Source organism: Gekko japonicus, unplaced genomic scaffold (assembly GCF_001447785.1).
Source record: "Gekko japonicus isolate JY-2015 unplaced genomic scaffold, Gekko_japonicus_V1.1 scaffold224, whole genome shotgun sequence".
Lineage (NCBI taxonomy): Eukaryota > Metazoa > Chordata > Lepidosauria > Squamata > Gekkonidae > Gekko > Gekko japonicus.
Window position 1 is genome coordinate 424,637 of NW_015170894.1, and position 16,052 is coordinate 440,688.

General features: G+C 46.8%; 1 protein-coding gene across 1 annotated transcript in view; it reads left to right on the top strand.

The window, feature by feature from the left end:
* Positions 1 to 13,070, top strand: part of LOC107116551 (A-kinase anchor protein 13-like) — a gene marked incomplete at its 5' end in the record, with an annotated part of 206,382 nt that extends 193,312 nt beyond the window's left edge. Inside the window, 5 exons of the mRNA XM_015418487.1 lie at positions 3,946 to 4,013; positions 8,773 to 8,833; positions 10,768 to 10,903; positions 12,290 to 12,402; positions 13,042 to 13,070. Coding sequence (XP_015273973.1) covers positions 3,946 to 4,013; positions 8,773 to 8,833; positions 10,768 to 10,903; positions 12,290 to 12,402; positions 13,042 to 13,070 — 407 coding nt within the window. The remainder of the gene's footprint in view (positions 1 to 3,945; positions 4,014 to 8,772; positions 8,834 to 10,767; positions 10,904 to 12,289; positions 12,403 to 13,041) is intronic.
* Positions 13,071 to 16,052: the final 2,982 nt, after the last annotated feature.

Here is a 16,052-nt window from a genome sequence, read left to right on the forward strand (position 1 = left end):
CCCCGTGTTTGTTTTTAAACCTGTACGAGGCTGTCAGAGAGGGGTTCTAGTCCAGCCTGCTCCTTGCTGGTGCTAGTTTTCTGCTTTCCACAAGGCTTGTTTACGTAAGAGAACGTTCAGAAATGTAACCCTCCCCCCACAGCAGCCTGAAATGGTACGGCCCATTCTGCCGCTTCGTTCTCCTGCGTGTGTAGACTTGCATGTGCCAGCCATAAGTCCTATGTTCGAGAGAGAGTGTGGTGGAAACCAATTTGCCCTTGGCTTCATCACCTACTGATCTGGTAGTCTTTTATTCCTAGGAACCAGGCACTTGTAACACCTGATCTCTTCGAATGCCAGCCAGATAGGGAGGGATGCAAGGCTGTATCGAAGGGCACTTTCACACACACTAAATAACGCACTTTCAATGCACTTTGCAACTGGATTTTACTGTGTGAAGTGGCAAACTCCACTGGCAAACAGTCGCTGAAGAGGATTGAGGCTGCATTATTTAGCATGTGTGAAAGCATCCTTGGTCTGTTGAGAAACCACAGTATTGGCTTCCTCTTCACAGCTCTGTTAGGTGTCTTTTTCTTTCTCTTGACAGAAAGATTGGAGCAGCAGGATAGCTGTGTTAGCCTGTTGAAGCAAGAACTAAATAGAAATCCAGTGGCACTTTAAAGACTAACCACATTTATTCCAGTATGAGCATTTGTGGGGCAGAGCTCACTTCTTCTGATATAATCGGAAGAAATAAACACTTCTACCTCATTTTTATAGAAAATTGTAGGAGAGAGAGGGGGGGAAAGGGAGGAGTTAAGCAGAGAGGCCTAATATAATAAATCAGGTGGGATTCTTTGTGTGGTGACTTGAACCATCTAGTCCAACTCACTATCTCTGAGAAAGGCAGTAGTGTTCTGGGAAGATATTCCAGAGGTATGAGATTTAGAGAATAACAGCTTCCAGGACTGAGGATTACGACTAGTCATACATCAATTCCATTATGGTTTCAAAAGAGTTTAAATCTGGGTCTCCTGTCTTGTTTCCCTGCCTTGAGAAAGAGGGATGTTAGAACTAACCTGCTGCACAGCCCACCGTCTGTATTAATTAGGGTGCCGGTGAGGCTCTGAAGTGGAGAAAGGTGGATGCTGGGTAACGCCAGCTGTGTGTATGGAGGGAAGGAGAGGCGTGCCTGACTCATGGGAAGTGATGCAATTTGGTACTTCCCTCCCCGTCACATCAGGTTTAGAAAGGGGAAAGTGATTCTTGTTACCTGAAGGAGGAATTTCCTGCACTTGCCTGTTTGTTGCCGTTGACTCAGGTGGAGACCCATAGTGAGCAGTAGAGGTCGTCTAGAGTGGTTGCCCAACCAGCGTTGATGACAGTAAAGATCCTCTAAAGCCATTTGCTTCCCTCCCCCTGCCCCATAAAAATGGTAAATGACTCATAAGTCTCACGGGGATTGCATTGGAAAGACTAAGGTGGTGGTGGTGGAAAGTGCTGTCGAGTCGCAGCTGATTTTTGGCAGCCCTGGAGGGTTTTCAAGGCAAGAGACATTCAGAGGTGGTTTGCCATTGCCTGCCACTATATTACGATCCTGGTATTCCTTGGCAAATAGAAGGGGAAGTCGTGGAAGTACTGACAGACTTCACGTCCCTGGGATCCCAGATCGCCGCAGACTGTGACAGCAGCCATGAAATTAAAAGACGCCTGCTCCTTGGGAGGAAAGCGATGGCGAACCTAGACAGCATGATAAAAAGTAGAGACATCTCCCTGCCAACAAAAGTCCGCATGGTCAAAGCAATGGGATTCCCAGTAGTCATGTATGGCTGCGAGAGTTGGACTATAAGGAAGGCCGAGTGTCGAAGAATAGATTCCTTTGAAATATGGTGCTGGAGAAGACTCTTGAGAGTCCCTTGGACTGCAAGGAGATCAAATCAGTCAATCCTAAAAGAACTCAACCCTGACTGTTCCCTGGAAGGCCAGATAATGAACCTGAAGCTCAAATACTTTGGCCTCCCAATGAGAAGGGAGCACTCCCTGGAGAAGAAGACCCTGATGCTGGGAAAGACTGAAGGTCAAAGAAGACGGGGGCGGCAAAGGATGAGATGGTTAGACAGTGTCACCGATGCAACGAACATGAAGTTGAGCCAACTTCAGAGGATGGCGGAAGACAGGAAGGCCTGGCGTGATGTGGTCCATGGGGTCGCGAAGAGTCGGACTCGACTGTGCAACTGAACAACAACAACAAATTCCTTGGAGGTCTCCCATTCATTTACTAGCCAGGAACGACTCTGCTTCGCTTCTGAGATCTGATGAGATCAGGCTAGCCTAGGCCATCCAGGTCAGGGCAAAAAGTTAGTTCGGGTAAAATTCACTTGTTTATTATATAGGAGGTCCCATTCTCCTTTGAAGGCGCTTCAGAGCAGATCTTGAAGGTTGGTTTTCTTTGTAGAAAAGTTCGTTCATGCAAGTAGCCGTCTGGTCAGGACTGGCTTCTCTGTAGCCAGTTGCACAAATGCTCACTGGCGGGTCTTACTGAATGCTGTGCCAGCTGGAGGGAGCAAAGGGGGGGGGGGGGCATGTGCGCGTCATAAAATGCATCATTTCCCACAAAACATGACCTCCTGCTTCGACGGTAGTCCTGGTGGCCCGAGAACCACATGTTGCTTTTGTAGGGCCGCAGACAAAGGGATACACATGTTTATTATTAATAATAATGTTTGCCTACTCGAAATGAAGGCAAGAACCAATCTTTTCCCAGATTTGAGGTTTTGGTGATGTTTTCTTAACTTTACACTTAAAAATAAATGATGCGGAAATGTGCAGTAAGAGGGAACAGAAGGGAATAAAATGATGTCAAAAAGGTAAAGAATTGGGAGTGGGGAATGGATAGAAGATTTTGGACTCTACTCTTTTCCCACTGAAAATGTTTGCTCCCAGAATTTCAGCTCAGCCCTTGTAATGTGTGAAAGAGGTGTAAGATACTCTGCGGTAGACCCAGTGTAGTGTCAGACTAGGCACTGGGAAACCCAGGCTCAAAATCCCCCATTCGTCCATGGAAGCAGGCTGGGTGACCTGGGGCCAGTCCCACGCGTCCATCCTTGCCTGAAACAACAGACTTACTGGGAAGATAAAATGGAGCGGAGGAGGACAATGTTGGAAGCCAGTTCGGGGCCTTGTTGGGGAGAAAAGTGGGGTATCAGTGAAGTAAATAAATAATAAATGGCTGGAGAAAGAATGGGGCATGGTCATCCAGTCCTTTTCAGTTGTCTGAAGGCTTTATTTTGTTTTGTCTGTGCTACTTCCAACGGGGACCCAAAGTAGCTTTATTGCATCCTCCTCCCCACAGCTGTTCTATCCCGTAACAACCCTGCAAAGTAGATTAGGCTGAGTGACTAGCCCGTGGTCACCCAGTGAGCTTCCATGGCAGGTTGGGGTTTCCAGGTCCTAGTCTAACGCTCTAACCACTATGCCACACTGTTTTGGATTATGGAAATCTTGGAATGGAAAGGATGAGTTTTCCAATACCTTACATTTGCTTTTCTTCTGAATACTGTTTTCCATCACTGTTGATTTCTACGGCCTTCAGGTGAACGCTTTGGGTTCCCTCTCTCCCAATCTCCGGGCGTGTCAAACGGCCCCTTATTTTTAAGCTTGCGTTAATCCCCGAGGTCATCTGCTTCCACTGACTGTTTTCAAACAGAATTGTTTTCAAATCAACACAGAGCTCTTGTTAAGAACTGGCTGCAGACCTTGGCTGGCTGTTCGCATTCTCTTTAAAAACCCCGAGAACTATCATGAAAGGCAGCAAACGCCGGTGGTCCCCAGAGCTGCCATGCAATGAAAGAAGCTGAAACTGTTAAACTTGAAAGGCCTTTTTGAAAATGCCAGGTGGGGACTGCAAAGGCAACCTGCTCTTCTGATCAGGTACATGTTCACCTGTGTTGTTCTTCCTTTACACAGATTGTGATATCATCGTCCATAAAAGCTGCATGGAGACCGTCCTAGCTTGTGGCAAGGCCAAACCGAAGGTAAGAATTCTCTTGTTCTTTGGTGTGCGAGGTGTGCAGCAGGCCAGAACACAAGACAAGGGTGTGTGGCGGAAGCCGTAGGGGTTTAACTGCACAAGATATGCCCTTGGAGATGAGATAAAAGAAACAAGATTGTGTATAATTTAATAGAGTGTAACCACAGTGCATTAGAATACTGGATTGTAAAGAGACTCCATATATATGATGTTCAGTTTGTTACCATTGAGGGTTTCAGTTAGAAAGATTTCAGTTAGAAAATAAGTTATATAATTGCAAGATCCTCAAATATATGGTAAAAACCTGAAAAGGAGAATTGTTTAAGTATGGCTGCGGTCACACGGAGCATTAGGCACGCTAGAGAGACGGAAGATAGGCGGATTTTCTGGGCGCGATCTCACCGCCGCATCTGGGAAGCGTAGAGCTCCTGTGCCAAACCCGAGGCTTCCCGCTGAAGATGCATGGTTAAAAACTAGTACCTTGGAGGTGCAGGATTGTGGTGTGCTCGGCACCTCCCCCCTACCACGGGACCTCCATGGGACCTCCACGGTACGTCTGCTGGCACAACTGCGCGTTATTTTGCCCCAGGGCAAACAGCCACGCTTCCCCCCCACATTTTCCTGCCCTTGTGCCCGCAGCCTATGTATGTATTGTATACATGTATAACTTTTGGCAAAATACATTAAGGTTTTATGCATCATGGTGAGTGTTCTTTTTTGGAGATGAGATGGCTTTCTCATGTTCTGCAAATCTCTGGTTCTTTGGTCGGTTGGTCATTATGTACTTGCAGCCATTGAGGCTCTTAATACAAAGATACTTCCACAGATTCTATACGGTGTGGATAAACAAGGTATCAAACTCCTGTGGAGGCCTTTTACATCTTCTGAAGAAAGATACTTACAAAAGTGCCTGTGTGAAGTTAGTGGATAGCAAATGTGTGTGGCTTGGCCTTGCACTTACAATGTTCCAAAATATGCGCTGTTATGAAGCACTGAGAGAGATCAAAAAGAGGGTACTCAAACTTGATAGGATTAACACAGAGTTTGAAACTCCACCCTCGTCCTTGGAATCTCCTCCACCCTGAAAGTCTCCCTCCATATTTAAAATATCTTGCTGTTTTCGAGCAATTAACGCACATTTATGGTAGGCACACTAAATGCTTTGCTTGCGGCTGAACTGAAAGGGCAATTTGTTAATACTCCATTCTCTGGACACCTCTGTTGTTGTGCCTCTGGCACGACAGAGACCACTGATAATGTTTTATTATTCTGTGACCAATGGTCTCCATTGCGAAAACATTGGATTCCCCCCATTTTGAGCAAGTTCCAACTTGCCATTGAACTGCAGGTAGTTTCCTCTCTGTTGGCTGACGCAAGTCCTGCAGTGGCCTGATCCGTGACCAAATTCTTGGCTATTATAAAATCTTTGAGACACTCTCCTGCTAATCATTGATGTGACAATCTCGTGATTTTACTAGTGGCATTTTCTTTTATCGGTCACTCTGTAATTGTATTGTCTGGTCCCAAGACCTCTGGTCAAAGGAGGTTGTGGTTAATAAAGGGAAGGTTCTAGCTTTCTTGGTTTTTGGAAAAGAGCTGGAAGCTGCTCGTGCAGTTTCCAAAGTGCCAGACCGCTCTAGTCCAGAATAGTTTCAGAGTGTTGGTCTGTGGTAGAACAGCTAGATTTGAGTCCAGAAGCACCTTTGAAACCCAACACGGTTTTCAGGGCAGGAGCTTTCGAGAGTCAGAGCCTCAGGGAGTTTTGCAGAAGTTTTTTTTTTTTATGTGAGTGGCAATGCAGTCAGTGCCTGTGAACATACTGGCAACTGGCTTCTTTAGAACATAAGAACATATGAGGCGCCAATGTTGGATCAGGCCAAAGGCCCATCCAGTCCAACACTCTGTGTCACACAGTGGCCAGAAATAGCAGGTGCCATCAGGAGGTCCACCAGTGGGGCCAGGACATTAGAAGCCCTCCCACTGCTGCCCCCCCCAGCACCAAGAAGACAGAGCATCACTTGCCCCAGAGCCCCTATCTATACCTTGTGGCTAATAGCCACTGATGGACCTGTGCTCCGTATGCTTATCCAATTCCCTCTTGAAGCCGTCCATGCTTGTAGCCGCCGCCACTTCCTGTGGCAGTGAATTCCATGTGTTAATCACTCTTTGGGTGAAGAAGTACTTCCTTTTATCCGTTCTAACCCGACCGCTCTGCAGTTTCATGGAGTGCCCACGAGTTCTTGTATTGTGAGAAAGGGAGAAAAGTACCTCTTTCTTTACCTGCTCTTTCCCATGCATAATCTTATAAACCTCGATCATGTCACCCCTCAGTCCATTCTGGAATGTTCATCGCAGTACTGTGCTAAAACTGTGCGTTCATACTGATTCCCCCGGTGGCTGATAAAATGCAGTCTCTTCAACATACCCAGACCATTTGGTAGAGCATCTGCTTGGTTTACAGAAGGTCCTTGGTTCAGCCCCTAGCATTTCCAGTTAAAAGGGATCAAGTAGGCGGGGATGTGTCAGAGACCCCCTACCTGATGCTCCGGAGAGCTGTTACCAGTCTGAGTAGATAATACTGACCTTGGTGGACCAGTGATCTGATTCACTAAATGGTAGCTTTATGCATGTTCATTTGTAATCCTGTTCGTGACAGCTCAGATGGACCCCATTTGTTCTTTGGAGAATGTTCAGGAGCGTTAGATACCTCTCAAAAGATACCTCCATATTTCACACTTCCTCTTGTTCAGGGGTCATTTCCTGCAGGAGCGCACAGGAGCGGAGCTCCGGCAGTAAAGAGCCCAGGGGGCGGGCACATGCAACAAGCCCCACCCCCTGCTCCCAGCAGCCCTCAGTCAGAGCAAGAAGCAGCCTGGTAAGCTGCAGAGCCCCCCTGGCCCAAAACAGTCCAGTGGCACCTTTAAGACCAAGTTTTATTCAGGTACAAGCTCTCCCTCCTCTGCGAGGACAGATCTGCACGTTCCCCCCACCCCCAATAGCTATCAATCCAAAACAGTCCAGTGGAGCCTGAGCGGTGGGTGTTGCCTTCTGACACACTTCTAGTGATGTCAGGGGGTGTGGCATATGCAAGTAAGTTATGCTAATGAGCTCCTGCACCTCTTTTTCTACAAAATGACCCCTGCTTGTTATTGAAACCCTATGGCTTCTATGCGCATGGCTACATACAGTCCTAGCTTCCTTTGTGCAACACTATTTGAGGCCTGTGCCTTGGGTTGAACATGCCTTGATTCACGTTCAGAACTCCAGTCTTCTGTAATTTCACTTTATACGCTTGGGACTCACCCTGAAGCGTCTGTCTGGCCAGTGGCTGCTGTTGGAATGCTGGCCTGGACGGGACTCCGGTATGAAGCGGCACGGCACTCCTGACAGACGATAGCAAAGTAGATTGCTCGTTGTTGTTGTTGTTCTTAAGGGATGAGGGAAGAACTTGCTCATTTAAAAGGTCAAAATCTTCTTCCCTAAGAACACCTAGCAAACACTTCTGATGTTTTTCATTTTGTGGGAGATTTTGGTGTCGGGGCACTCTATAACAATGTCTCCCATGTGTTCTGAAGTGACAAATCTGCAAATTTGTGCAGAGGACTACACTGCAGGGCTCCCTGAATATCTATAATGGCTCTTCCTCTTAAGCAAGGCTGCTAGGATTGGGCTGAAAATACCTTCGGGGAGCCTGTGTGTTTGCATGGAGGGACAATCTCAAGGGTTGTGTTGCTGAACAGCTGTGGTGTAGCGATCTGAATGTCAGACCGGCACTGAGGAGACCTGGCTTCGCATCCACTCTTGGACATAAATAAAGCTTGGGCCAGTTGCTCCTTCTAACCTACCTCAGGGGGTTCTTGCGAGGGTAAAATAGCGGATAATGGTGTCTGGTGCTTTGAGCTCCTTGGAGGAAGGGCAGAATCTATCTGTCTGCTACATTATCTGGTGAAGAAGGCCCAGCAGAGGCTCTTTTTTCTCAGATTTTTAAAGAAAAATAACTTGAGTTATCATCACAGCCCAGAAGATTATTGGCTGCCCTCTCCCGTTCCTGGAGGAATTGTATAGTTCTCGATGCTTGAAAAAAGCATTCTGCAGGATTTGTCACACCCTGAACACTCCCTGTTTGAACTGCTGCCTTCGGGTAGAAGATATAGGACAATTAAAACAAGGACAAACAGATTAAAAAATAGTTTTTATTCGAGAGCTATTATTGCTTTAAATGCTGTATGAATTGGAATTTGGGTGACATTGGTGGTTTAAGTTGCAATGTGAACCTTAAGGGAGTTATGGGATGGTTGTGAATGGTTGTGTGAGTGTATATGAGTATGGGTAGATCACTGAATGATTGCACCTTTAATTTCGTTGTACTATATACAATGACACTAAAGTATATTATTGTTGTTGTTGTTGTTGTTGTTATTATCATTATCATCATCATTATTATTATTATTATTATTATTTTAAAAATCAGCCCCTTTCTTCAAGAGCTCAAAGTGGCATTCATGGTTCTCCCTTCCTCCTTTTACCCTCACAACAACCCTGTGAGGTAGGCTTGGCTGAGAGTGAGTGACTGGCCGGAGGACATCTGGTGATCAGCATATGGCAGAGTGGGAGTTTGAAAGTGGGTCATTCAGCTCCTGGTCCAGCTCCATACCACACTGGAATTAAAAAAAAAAACAACCCATAAGGGGTGGACACATGTTTCAGTAATTCATTTCTAATTCGCGGCAGAAACTCACCTGGTCTTTTTCTTTCATCTTCAGAAAGGTGGCCTTCAGACGCACGATACATCCTCGTTACCTACAGTAATTATGAGAAATAAGAGTGAGTACCGTTTTCTTCCCCTTCCCTCCCCCACCGCAGCTTCCCAAAATCTGGCAATTCTGTTCTTCGCCAAGGCAGTCTGTGGTCATTGTGGCACCCGTGGGAGTCAGGATGCCAGCTTGGGCCGCTTGCAGAGTGGGTGCCCGTAGCAGGCTGGGAGGAGGTTGCCATTCCACGTCCACTGGGGCTGAACAGAAAACTCCAGAGGCGAGGTGCTTGAACAACTCATACTTTATTGTGCAGTACCAAAAAATTGTCCCATCCTTCACCAGCCCGGGGGTGTTCATTCCACTTCCCTTGCAACTGGGGCAGCTTCCTCACTTGCCTCCTCAGACACTCTCCCCCAACTCTGTTCTAACACAGCCTTTAGAGCCCTTCCCAGTACCTGGACCTGCTTCCTTGTTCCGTTCTGTGGCTGCCTGGCCCTAATTGGGCTAGTCTCACACAAGCTTAGCAGCACCTCCTCACCCCAATGGCTGCAGGCTGCCCTTCTCACAACAGTAGCCCAGGAACACACCTGGCCCACCAGCCTGTCTGCAACATCTGGCTGCCGGCCCTGGGACCCTCTGAGGCAGTAGCCCCTTCCCGTATGGGATGGAGTCCATCACAGTCGTGATCTGGTACTCTGAGTACTTTCAGTCCGTGAGCAAAAGATACTGATTTTCTGAGACTGCCTCTGCTTATCCTGCCCTTTGTTGCAACAGAACTATTCCTGTTCTGAAATCTCCCTGGGTCTTTGGCTATCCTTAAAAGAGGTAGTAGAGCCACTGGAAAATAAAGCCAGGTTTTCAGATTGAGTCCCGATGGCAACCATGGCACAGATATCAGCTCTAGACTACAGCTACCTTTTTCATATGCGTGACCATTCTTGGAACGTGGGACATGGTGGCAGTAAATGCTTGAAGAACGTGGGACATGGTGGCAGTAAATGCTTGAAGAAGACATTCCATCCTAACGTCACGACTTCTTAGCATCAGTCAAGGAGGCCCTCTCGGCCTGGGGCAGGGAGCCTGCTTCACAGACAGAAGGTCCCAGGTTGAGTCCTTGGCGTCTCCAGACTTTAAAAACAACCACCACCACCACCATACATCTTTAATGGAGAAAGGAACAGGAGCGTCTTTCCTTGGGCTGGATAGAAATGTCTACCTTACAGGTGGACTGTGCACATTTTATTTCATAGAGGGCTGTTTGGTGTTGTGAACTGTCTTGTGTTGTGAACTGCCTGCTTTCAGAAGCTACTAAACAGCTGTCGATAAACTCTGCAAAGATCCCCTCTGCTATCCTTGAGGGGAGATATAAGCAAATTCCTTATTCAGTCAGGTTCTGTGGATGTAATAGAAGAGAAATAGAAACTGTTGAGCACATACTCTTACACTGTCAATTGTGAAATGACATTCGAGTGGAATTTATAGAAGCCCCCCTTAGGTTGGTAGCAGGCCAATCGGATAGAATCAAGGTACAATTTCTCCTTGCTTCACGAGATCCGGAGATCATTGAACTGACCGCTAAGTTTCCCCATGGTTTTATAAAATGGAAGAGTGACCCTGATCATATTAATGATTCTTAATTTATAAGTCTAAAAACTTAAGTTTAAAAGTTTAGAATGCCTATTTATGATTCAGGCATCTTTGGTATGGTCAAATCTAGCTTGTGACAACTTGAGTTAGGCCTGACATAGCCACGACTATCTATTCTATAATTTATTTTGAATTGTATTATTGGGAAATGCTTCTAATATTGTATGCCAATAAAAGGTATTTGAATTTGGATTTGAAACATATTTGTGTAAACTCTGCAAAGAGAGTTCTGTTTTCTTGCTGCATCTGTACATAATGAACATTGTATGTGTGTGTGGTGGGGGGGTGATGAAATTCCAGATCCTAAAGCCCCAAAGGCTTTGCTGGAGTGTTCATCTGTCCATGTTCCCCTTGTAGGTTCCCAGCCAAAGGAGAGACCTCGGTCTGCCATTCTGGCCCCGGAGGAGACCGCTGCTCCCCCCGCCTTCAACAGCAGGAGATCCCAGCAGAACATGTCACTTTCCAAAAGTGTCTCCATTCAGAACATCGCTGGGTGAGGCTTTATGTTCCACACAAAAACGTGCACCGTCAAAGGTGGTGGGGATCCCACTATGGGAGACCTCCTGCCAGCAGCCCTCTCTTTGCCTGTCACCGCTCTGAGCAGAGGCCAGAGAAACAAACACACAAAAACGCCCGAGAGTTTCCAGTGATTCCTAAAGCCTGCACTGTTGTTACTTCCAGGTTTTTCCCGGAAGTGACGTGGCGTTGCGCGGGATGTCATGTCCTCGCCCCTGAACCTTCTGCCAGTTGCTAGGCCCATCCAGGCAACCCTACAGCACAATTCATGGGGCCCTTAGCAGAGTGTTTATAGAGCGCATGCTTTGCACAGAGCTTTAGTCCCAAGTGTGTCCTGTTAAAGGATTTTGGGTAGCAGAGCAGGAGGCAGTGAAGATGCTCTTTGCTGGACCAGGCAGAGCGACCTGGAGCTACAGAAGCATATTTTATGCCTGCATCTCTCTTTGTAAACACATGCACAGTGCTCCATGTTTTGCACAGAGATGTCAAGACAAGGTTAGGGTATTTGAGTTGTAGTTTGCAGTTTCTTTATTTGCTGCTGCTTGGAATTTCCAGTCTCAGTTCTGTCCAACAGCAGTCTGGGAGAAAGGTGTATGGAGGCACAGGGGTTTTGGAGGAGTAAGGCAATGGGCAGGGTTAAGCATCCCTTTGTATAGTTGTTTCTCCTCTGTGAGTTGTGCCCCCTTCCACTGCAGCAATTTCTTTAGTTTATTTATACCTAAGTAAGTGCGGTCAAGGTGCAACTGACTTATGGTGACCCAGCAAGGGGCTTTCAAGTCAAGTGAGAAGCAGAGGTGGTTGGCCATGGCCTTCCTCTGCAGAGTCTTCCTTGGTGGTCTCCCATCCAAGACTTATGGTGACCCAGCAAGGGGCTTTCAAGTCAAGTGAGAAGCAGAGGTGGTTGGCCATGGCCTGCCTCTGCAGAGTCTTCCTTGGTTGTCTCCCATCCAAAACTTAAGGTGACCCAGCAAGGGGCTTTCAAGTCAAGTGAGAAGCAGAGGTGGTTGGCCATGGCCTTGCTCTGCAGAGTCTTCCTTGAAGTCTCCCATCCAAGTACTGACCCTGCTTAGCTCCTGAGAACTAACAAGAGTGGGTTATACCATGCCACCTTCGCTCAGTTTATTTATATCTAGTAATTATTGTTATGCTCCACTTCTCAGTGTATTTATGAGGCAGCATCCAAAGTTAAATTATTTTTAAGAAGATTACATAATACACAATACCACGGACTAGCAACCACACTAAGTAGTGTTTAGCAGAAGAACTTTAGCAAAGAGCCAGTTTCCCAGACCCAGGTGTCTGTGGAATGTGTTGCTTCACTCTGAAATTCTTAATCTCCCCCCCACCCCACTTTGTCCTCCAGAGTTGGAAATGATGAAACCGTACTACACACTTGGAAGTTTCTTTCTCAGTCTACAGACTCCTTGAATAAGATCAGCCGAGTGAATGAATCCATGGAGTCATTAACAGATGAAGGTAAGTGCTAGGGAGACAAAGAGGCTGAAGAAATGATAAATGGTAGGCAGACGAATGAGCTTTTGAAAGCTTCCACGTGCAGAACGTATGGGGTGTCAACAATGATTACATCCAAAGAAGGAATTTGAGTGCAATCTCTGTGCCCCCCCCCCAAACTAAACAAAACCCTGATACTCCCATTTTTAAGTGGCAGACTTCAGAAGTCTGTCCAGAATATACAGCCGTCACAAAGCCTCTCACTACCTTCTCCATTCTTCAAGAATGGAGTTGTCCCACCCACAAGCCAACCTACCTTTAGGTGCCCTGCTGTCTTCAGCTTTCCCTCCTCCCCTCCCCTGGCAGGCTTCTTCTTGGGAAAAGTCCAGCCAAGTGACACTGTAATCTGCCCTTTGAGACAAATGTACAAGTGCTGATACAGGACATGTATGTTTTCGCCAATGGGGCAAAATCACAGTCTCACATGGCCATTTGGGATCAGGAAAAGAATGTGGGGAGGGAAGGCTTAAACCACCCTTCCCCCTGTGCTGTGGTTCTAAGGCCTTATTTAGAGTCTGGCAAACCTACACCTTGAAAGAAAGAAATGCTACACAGGAAAGACACAATAATTCATCTGCTTTGCCCTGGGGCTTGATCCTGTAGATGTTTCTGATGCTGCAGCAGAGCCTTGACTGTGACATTCTATTTCATGCATCCAGGGAGTAACACGTTCCCTACAAAATTTGCCACCTACAAACCGGCTGGAACAAAGTGCGTAAATAGTTCGTCATAGAGTGATAGGAACCAAGGGTGTGTGTGTGGTCTCCTTGTGTGTGGTCTAGTGGCTGAGCTGACTGGGATGAGAGTAAATGTAATATGACCACAGACTAAGTTTATATTGTTTCAAAACTGCCTTGTTGAAATGGCTGGCCTTCAGCAATGCGGGCTTCGCATTGCTGGGGGAAATGCACACGCTGTGCCATTACAAAAGCTGCCGTTTGTCATTTTGTAAAAAATAAAAAAAAAATAAAACTTAATACATATGGTGAAAACATATTGACTAATTACTTGCCATTTCCAAAATTTGAAAGCACTCCAAAGTTACACTAAACACAGCTTGAAATAGGGTAAGGAAAACTTCTCTCTCTCTCTCGCTCTCTCTTGAGAAGGTAGTGTGAGGTGCAACAGCATAAGCTTGCCATCCCAAAATCCCATGGCACCCGCCTGCCTTCCCCTCCCTCTGGCAGCTAATCCATACAACACCACTTAATAATCATGTAATGCACCACTTTATGGAGGTTTTTAATGGGTATTAGAGCACTGCTCTGTCTATGGCAAAGAGTTTGGAGATGCTACCTGGTTCCCTGTGTTTTCTCCTGCCCTGCAATAAGCCCTGGAAAAATGTACACTTGCAAGGCTATTTCCGTTCTGGTGGACGGGAGAGATGCAGCATCTCAAGTCACATTCCATTCATGCTGTAGTCTCTTAGGAGAATGTTCAGTGCATTCTGGGACATCATCATTTTCCGGTCACACGGGCCGGAAAATGTGGCGGGGAAGCGTGGCTGTTTGCCCTGGAGCAAAATAACGTGCGGCCGCCCGATCACACGTCCCCTCGAGGTCCCGTGGTTAGGGGGGAGGTGGCAATCACACAACTATTCTGCAGCGCGGCAAAGAAGCGGCGCGGCGCAATCACACTAGCAATTGCTAGGCGCCGCTTCCGTGGGAAACGGGATGTTTTTTAAACTGCCGTTTGCGCATGCGCATGATCATTTGTACGCATCCCGTGATGACAAAAAAACCCCAACCCTAGCCGGTTTGTGACAGGACTAGGACGCTCGACCTCTGTGTCTGATTTGTTGGTCCTCCAGGGCAACCAGTTGGCCACTGCGGAAAACGGGATGCTCGATCATTGGTCTGGGGGTGGACTAGGAAGAAAAGATGGCTCCAGAGTAAGCCAGGCTGAGTGCTTGGCTTTAGGGGCGCTCAGCTCAGCAGCACCAGCAATGGGCACTGGCTCACCCATTGCCTTCTCCTACGAATTTGTGGCAGTGTGGGAGGAGGTGAGCTGACACCAACCACAAGCAATGTTCCCTCTAAGCTGTGAAGTCTTGTGAGCAAAAAATCTACTTTGTGAGCTAGTGGCATTAAAGTTGTGAGCAAGCAATTTGGCTACTGCATAAATTAATTTGCTCTGGAGCCATCCTTCCTGAGCTGAGACAAAGATGTATGAGCTGGAGGCTAAAAAACTGTGAGCTAGCTCACTCTAACTCAGCTTAGAGGGAACACCGATCACAAGTGATACTGAATGGGCTAAGCAAAGTGGCGCAGGTCAGTGGCAGAGTTGCTGGGCCTTGAGCCCACTGCTGCTTGAGTCCGGGGCTCGAGTCTGCCTGCTCCTGGCTGCCTGTGGCCCACAAGTGCCACGGCCCATCAGAACTTTCCCCTGACCTTTAAATGGCCGAAGTACTCAGAGCCGGCAGGGCACTCATTCGGTTCTAGTCAACTCCGCTTCTGAAGTGGTCATTTTTATCTGCCATTCCTTAGAAGACTACGGGAACACGGCGGCAAATATTATCCTCAGCATCCTGAATGCCAAAGTAAATCGTGAGCCTTTCCAGATCAATACTTTCCACGGATCCCATTGCTTGCCAACGACAGATAACAAAGAACAAATCGCTGCTACGGTTCCCTTTCTTGTCCCCCCGTCCTCCCATTTTGGCTCGCTTCGTTTCTTGCTTTGTTCACTCCCCCTGTAAAATAACAGGAATCCACTGTCTGGTTATAAAAGGAAACTGTGCTGCGTAAAGTGCATGTTATCCCAATGAGTCGCCTTGTAGAGGATGCCGAGCTTGGTATTCCTCTCTCTCACATAAAAGAAGCTTGTTTGGCTATCACTGCAAGTTTACCAGCAGGGAGCAGCATGTGTGAATGGAAGAGCAGATCTGCAATGGTTGCCCAGTAATGTTGTTAGACAATTGAGCCCGCTCGGAAATTCTGGCACTTTCCTGAATGTTGGCTTCTTGTAGTTGTTCTTCAATCAAAACATACATGCTTTGCCCTCCTCCATATGTAAACCCACGAGCCCAAGCCAGCCACACAACCGGCTCTCATTGCCCAAGATCGTTTCCTCTCCTGCCTTTCATATCATTGAACTGAAACCATCACTCCTGTCAAAAAGTCAGACCTGCAGATGAAAGGCCAGTGCATTAAGACAGCACATAATTGTCAGTCTCCGAGCTTCTGACATTAATCGTTTTACTCCGAGAAAGACAGTGGAGCGATTTTCAATTCCGCTTGTCTGTCCCCCCCCCCCGCACCCCGCCCTCCGCGTTCCATTTCTTTTAAACACGTTGCCAACGTGCCGCAGTTAGCCTGGATTAAACTAAAAAAAAAATGAATGAAATACTACTAATAATAACTCATGGTTTGCTAATTAAAAGTAATATGTTTTCCCATTTTTTGGCAATTTGATAACATAAAACACTTAGTTGGGGGGCCACAGGGGGAAACAAGCGAAGATGGATAAAAAATGTTTTGTGTTCACCCAAGCAAGACTATGTTAATGCACATTATCCCATTAATGCACATCAACATCGGGAATAAGCGTACCAATGCAAGCAAGAAGCATACACTTATCATCATTTGATAACATGTTTAATGACAGATTGACGG